The sequence below is a fragment of the Loa loa genome, assembly GCF_000183805.2.
Source record: "Loa loa unplaced genomic scaffold supercont3.336, whole genome shotgun sequence".
Taxonomy (NCBI): Eukaryota; Metazoa; Nematoda; class Chromadorea; order Rhabditida; family Onchocercidae; genus Loa; species Loa loa.
The window spans coordinates 12,187-18,609 of NW_018108516.1; the positions used below are offsets into that span (position 1 = coordinate 12,187).

Here is a 6,423-nt window from a genome sequence, read left to right on the forward strand (position 1 = left end):
CGCATTTTTTCAGAAATGTTTTGTTTTTTTGGCTCCAGAGTTCATGCCATTTATTCAAATAGTATACTGTAGAGAAATGATTTTGCGGAATTTTCCCTTTGTTTGATGAATTCGCAAAGAAAATGAGATGCAAAGGAAATTTTACTATAAGATAATTATTGGAATCTGACGATTAAAAGAAATGGTTACTTTAAATTTCATTGAATAGGTGGACTAGTTTTAAAACTATTCTTTGAATGGAATAAAATTTAAATCAGCTTTGAACAGCGGAACAACAGTAGTAATAAACCTGAATTGATGCAGCCAAAGCCTTTCTCTGGTCGTCAGAGAGGCCCTTCTTGTACTTCTGAGCAGCTTCCAGCGGACTTTCGGGTACATCAACAAGAAAAAATGCCTGAAATGATGTTCGCACAGATACAAAAAAAAAAAAATCTTTTGTGGTAGTTAGAAGAAAAAAAGATATTTCAAGCAAACTTCAAGAAATTGCTGATTGGAGTGAAAAAGGTTCACTGCGATAAAAAGTTTCGCTAAGTTTTGATTACTTACCAAAACTTGAATTGGGAACAGAAAGTAATACTTTTCACTTCGAGCTTCCTGAAAATGGATGATTTTGGTAATGAGTATGATCATATTTCATTTTAAATTACCTCTCCATACTATTCTGCTGAATTGGGACAAATATGATTATTCGTCAAAGACTACTTCAAAATATCTCACAGAGATTCTCACTAAACGGAAAAGAAAGAAAATCATTATAATTTTTTTTCTCATTTTCAAATATACGTCGGAGCAGTAATGCTAATTTGGAATTAATTAATGAATGATATGGAAGCAAATAGTGCACTCTATAAGTGTGAGAACGATAGAGATAACTAATTGAAAAGGACGACAAAATTGTTTGGATTCTCAGTCAAGTTATCATCTTTAAATAGTAAGCTCGTAATTCTTCTATTTTTTTTGCAAAAATGATGGGCCAACAATAAGATTTCATTATCATTTTAGACGTTTTTCTGCAATTCAAATTTAAAAAAGTTATACCGCTTCATGTAGCATCCCGTTGAAAAGGAAGTAGCACTGAAGGAATAAATGACTGTCAGTAATTTCGCCTGAAATATATATTTAAAGTTAAGAATACATATATGCATTTATGTTATTAGTAAGTTAGCTGTCCACGAAAAGTTCGCTAGTCTTCCGACTACCATCTCAGGGTAAACACAACTCTAACTTTAAACCTGGGCAGATGGAGTTCGTTTAGCCTTGTAAAGCCACCCATTTGAGAAAAACATATTCTAATAAAGCCTACAACTGAGGATTTCAGTCATCATCTTAGCTGGATAACCCCTGGTAAATATCCTTAGGAGTAAAGAGAGAGCCAGTTCGCGCATGCCATACCTTACCTAAAAAATCCATTGCGCAGGCTGGAAGGATTCATCTATATTTGTGGGATTAGCAGCAAGCGTGGGTGGGGCCCTTCCCAAATCTTCGTTTGCGAAGTCCGGCCATGATGATGAATAAGTCAATTATATTAAGGATACGTGAGAAAATTACAAGATAATAATCATAAAAAAGTAACTGTTTTAAATTAAAACAACGATGAGTTTGAAATTATTTGATTTTCAAGTATAACTTAAAAAAGTATTGAAAATTAACGGCAGAATTGAGAAGGAGATAACATACGTTTGAAGCAAGAAGGACACAGTGGAGTCATATCGAAATTCCTAGCTGATGTAGTGCACCAAAGACTACACTTATTGCAGATTAACGCAAAAAATATCTTCATCTTTGCGTTGTATGAAAAACTAACTTGCCAACTGAAATACTGATCTGGCAGTAATGTCAATAACAAAAAAAAAAAAAGAAAGAAAAAAAAGAAGAAAGAGAACAAAAATAACCAATTATTCTTTTTATAGTTTTGATATTATTAAAATTGCACAATTCCTAGCCTCCCTTTGGTGCATTAGGTTAGGTATTAATTAAATCTGTGGAATGATAAATAATAAGGATATTATTCGCAACTGTATAGCAGAACATTATAATATAGCACTAAGCATCTAAATGAATGTCGACAAAAGGGTAGGAAACGCATCAATTTAATATTTCGGAAAACAGCATAAGAATAGATAAATGAGCAAGTCTACGACAAAAGGTTGCAAATGATTACTCAATATAATACACCATACAGTACTATCACAAGTAAACGATGAATGTAATCATATAAGGACTTTTCAAAACATCCTAACTGAATTATTCCGTTAAGTCCACTCCGCTAATTTGATTAACAGTATGATACAAAAAGACACACTAGAAATATCTTCTAGTCAATTCGGAAGAAAAACCAAACAAACCAAACCTTGAAAATTTTAGAACTGTTCCAGGCAATAAGTTGCACAATAAACTCCATGCACTATCATCTTTCAGGCTTTTATCTTTTCTCATTTTGGAAGCTTTCACATGTTCAGACTTGTCATCCGATTGCTCATCATCTTCAGGTATTTCATGAGCAGGCTACAATAGATAAAAGTTGAGAAATATTGGTCATTAGGTATAAAGCGCATAAAAGAGATGCCATAATTAGATTAAAAAAAGAACTAATCAATTAGATAGAATGTTACTGTAACAGTATGGAAGTTATATGGATAGAAATGCGCGAAAAAGACTAGTGTACATCTGGACAAAAAGTGAGTTCCCCGTATCATATAATTTCAAAATATAATTTCAAGTGTAAGATAGCTTCAAGTGTAAATGAGAAATATTTCCGAAATGAATTATATAAATTCAGCATGGAATTACATAAATCACTCACGCTTCTTAGTTTCAAAGTTACTTCATCGCCGTATGCTCCTTCCATGTACGTCAACAAAAAATTTGCAAGTATGGTATTCCGTTGTCGACGTGATAGCTTTGCAAAATTTGCAAATAGATCTTCAAAACATTTCAATTAATTATTCAATTTCTTCGCCTGGAAGATCAGGCATACTTCTTCAATGCAATTACATAACATCAACGCGTGTGATTTCAATATGAAGTTTGGACTACCGAAAGTTTAAATCAGTAGGTATAATTACAAACGATTTAGTAATTAATAATTCGATCTAAGATTGTTACATAGCCACGTCGGGAATTAAATGTGCCACAACCGAAAGGTCTAGTAGTTTCCCATAATTCAGTAACTTACCATTTCAATGAATAAATTAAATTCAAGACAGAAATGATATATATTTTTATAATGAAGCTCAATTATTTCAATCAGTCAATGCGGATATACACCATACTATTCGGTCACCAACTTTAATCGTTGAGGTGGCAATAATATCGCTCAAGGCTTACTTCACCTACATTCCAATATAACGAAAGACTGCTAGTTTGTATTCGTGCAGAAATGAAGAAAAACTTCTATCACTAAAGGGGGAAAAAGAATAACTTACCTTTATTATAGGCAAAGAGACGTTCAAGAGTATGTCGGACAATGAATTGCACTGCCATTCTTGCGAGATTGAATGATCGTTGAAGTTGCGCATCTGCGTGTTGTTTTTTCTTCCAGACATAGGCATAAATCCATGCCAGTTGTACGGCGTGAATTTGTCGCATCCGTTCTCTAGCCCAACATTTCCACAGTTCTATCTGTTGATTCTCCAAGCCATTCATTTCATCAAATGATTGCGTCGTAGTGATTTGCTAGAAATCATTATTTTCAAATCATTAATTGCAACAGTAATAATAAAAAAGGAATTTACGCCACTTTTCCCAAATGAACTGGATAATTAGTCCTGAACTTTCCAACGAAATGAACAAGCTTTAATTCCCCGTACTTCCTCCCTCCAGAAACATCATCAATTTGTCGCGATTTCGAATATCATTTAAAAAATCTGGTCAGTGCGTTCGTTGATTAAATTACCCATCACCATCCATTAACTTATCCGTTTATTCTTTCATTATCTAAGATAACGGATAATAAAAGGTTAACACTTTTACAAGCAAAAAAAGTCTGGTATTATTAATTGGATAATTGTTAAATGTGTCATCATTGAAATATTTTTTTAAATTGCAAAATTGAAAGCTAACCTTATAATAATTTGACAACTCCAAAAATTAGTTGAAAAATGCGTTTAAATTAATGAATTTATAAGGTGTAAAAATAAACCTACAAAGAATGAGCTACCTGCATGCTAGTCGTATATGGATGTTGTTGCACATCTTCGACAGTTCCTTTATCTTCAACGTTAGTTTGCATATTGGATCCATCTAATTTAGCATTGAATTCATCAATATTACTAAAAATCGAAATTTAAAAAAATGTTTGCAAACAACCCTAATTTTATCAACAGAAATCTTGAAATGATAGAAAGGTTTCAACACATTACATCTACAAAATAAATTTCCTAGTTAGAAAACAGGTAATTAACTAACCGCAAAAGGTCGAGTTTCAATTTGTTGTTATCATCAAGAATAATGATTGACCTATTGTAACGTCGACCACCGTGCATTGCAAAAGCAGCACCATTCAGTGAGTGATATAAATGAATGTTAATAAGTAGCAGTATATCGCCACACTGTGAAACATTTCGATTTCAATTATTTCATACGTAGATTTCATATGTAAGAATAAAAAAGTATTTTGTCTAAATTTTAATTTCTATGATGAGAACTGGACAAAAATTGTCACCACAAAAATACTGTAAGTATAACATTAATAATTACTATTCATAAACGAAATTTTTTCACCACAAATTTAAGAACAAAACATTTTTTAATTGCTTAGCTAAGAGCAAATTAAAAGCTTTGTAACTCAAGTTAGTCAACTGTAATGAAGAATGTGTCAACTAATAATTTATCATAAAGTAATTCCACTATTTCTTCACATTTATTTGTTTAAATCTAGTATAAGTAAATATTTTAAATTGTTACTTTCACATTATTTCGAGCAAAATCACCATGCTCTTCGTATAACACTATATCACACCAATAGTTTACTGCTGTCATTTCCATCTTTCCATCTCGATATATTACTTTGTTAATGAATTCAGGATTAAGCACAAATATTTTCCTTCAATCATTTTGATTATAACAACTTCACTAAGGGTAGCAGTATATGTGCAGTGTAACTGAACAATGTATAACATGAAATAGACAAATTCTTCATAATTTCAATTGATGACATTTAATTGATGACTTAATAATTTGATGATGGAATAACTTTCAATTGAATAATTTCAAGAAATGGAATATCCGGGTGATTCTTTACAGCAAAAAATTAGTGCATGTTGTGTGAACTATTATGCTATTAGTAAACGTTATGTATCTAATATTTAGACAGTTTTCATATTTTTATGCAAGATATGTGTTCAACGAAAATACCTCGGTGGCGAAGTGGTATCCCAACAACGCAATATCACATTGTTCCGATCATCAATAAATAGAGCTATTGCCTAAAAATACAAATAAATTGTCGTTGGATATGTTGAGTTTATAATTCTGATAAAAGAAAAGATGGGAAAAAAATAATTCAATATTTCTTTTCGCCTTTCTTCATCCCTTTTTCCAAATGAACAACATCCAAATGTCATTTTTAAGCATTAAAACAATCAGCAAAAATTACTTGTACAGTAATATCATTGTAACCACCGAGAAAAAATTCATTCAAGCGATGAACATGTGCATTTCTAATTATTTCATTTATTTTTTCCTCATCGAAATATGCTACGTTTGGGTTTATCGGTGTAGTAGTAATGTGTTGACCATCTGAAATTCTGCTATCATCCGATGGACCTTCCAACTGCTGATTGCTTATGCGTAATGAATTTATCTGAAACAAACTCTTCTGAAAACATAATTCTTTCGCTTTTTCTACTCTTCTGTGCTGCTATTTTTAACCGTAAATGATCTGACTGATGGATTTTATATCTAATTCAAGATATTATTCAAATTTATAACTTTGATTTCATAGATCAATTCAAAACGATCTCAAACTTTACAGCATTTTAAAATTACTAAACCAACCCTATCTTCGTAATCTGATGCTATAGTAAACTTTGCTGATGACTGGTATATGGGGGTAAAACTATCGCCAAGTCGACCACTAAACAGAAGAACAGCAAAACCGACCGTTTTAAGCTTCCCATAAATGAACAATTCTCCATTTGTCATTTTTCTGATCTGAATAAAAAGCTTTTGATCTGAAAGCTTCTGAATAAAAAAAGCTTTTGATCTCAAAAACAAGCATCGATAAAAAGATTTTGATATAACAAGCAGTGACAGTGACAAAATCCTCCAATGACAGCTGGTTCATATCAAAAATGTCACCAAGACCATTCATTTAGTGCAACATATCTGTCTACAATGGCATAAATATGGAGAAATGGTCAATTTCGAGATATTACTGGACAACGATATCAGTTATCAGATTATTAATTCAGAAATATTGAC

At 31.9% G+C, this 6,423-nt stretch overlaps 1 protein-coding gene across 1 annotated transcript in view; it reads right to left on the reverse strand.

Moving 5' to 3' along the window:
• Nucleotides 1-6,423, reverse strand: part of LOAG_18501 (hypothetical protein) — a 9,089-nt gene that overhangs the window by 781 nt on the left and 1,885 nt on the right. Inside the window, exons 4-16 of the mRNA XM_020451161.1 lie at nucleotides 5,998-6,153; nucleotides 5,597-5,803; nucleotides 5,356-5,426; nucleotides 4,906-5,044; nucleotides 4,408-4,550; nucleotides 4,160-4,271; nucleotides 3,426-3,675; nucleotides 2,804-2,922; nucleotides 2,351-2,505; nucleotides 1,678-1,811; nucleotides 1,039-1,106; nucleotides 547-594; nucleotides 290-394 (exon numbers count right to left, since the gene is read on the reverse strand). Coding sequence (XP_020305079.1) covers nucleotides 290-394; nucleotides 547-594; nucleotides 1,039-1,106; nucleotides 1,678-1,811; nucleotides 2,351-2,505; nucleotides 2,804-2,922; nucleotides 3,426-3,675; nucleotides 4,160-4,271; nucleotides 4,408-4,550; nucleotides 4,906-5,044; nucleotides 5,356-5,426; nucleotides 5,597-5,803; nucleotides 5,998-6,153 — 1,707 coding nt within the window. The remainder of the gene's footprint in view (nucleotides 1-289; nucleotides 395-546; nucleotides 595-1,038; nucleotides 1,107-1,677; nucleotides 1,812-2,350; nucleotides 2,506-2,803; nucleotides 2,923-3,425; nucleotides 3,676-4,159; nucleotides 4,272-4,407; nucleotides 4,551-4,905; nucleotides 5,045-5,355; nucleotides 5,427-5,596; nucleotides 5,804-5,997; nucleotides 6,154-6,423) is intronic.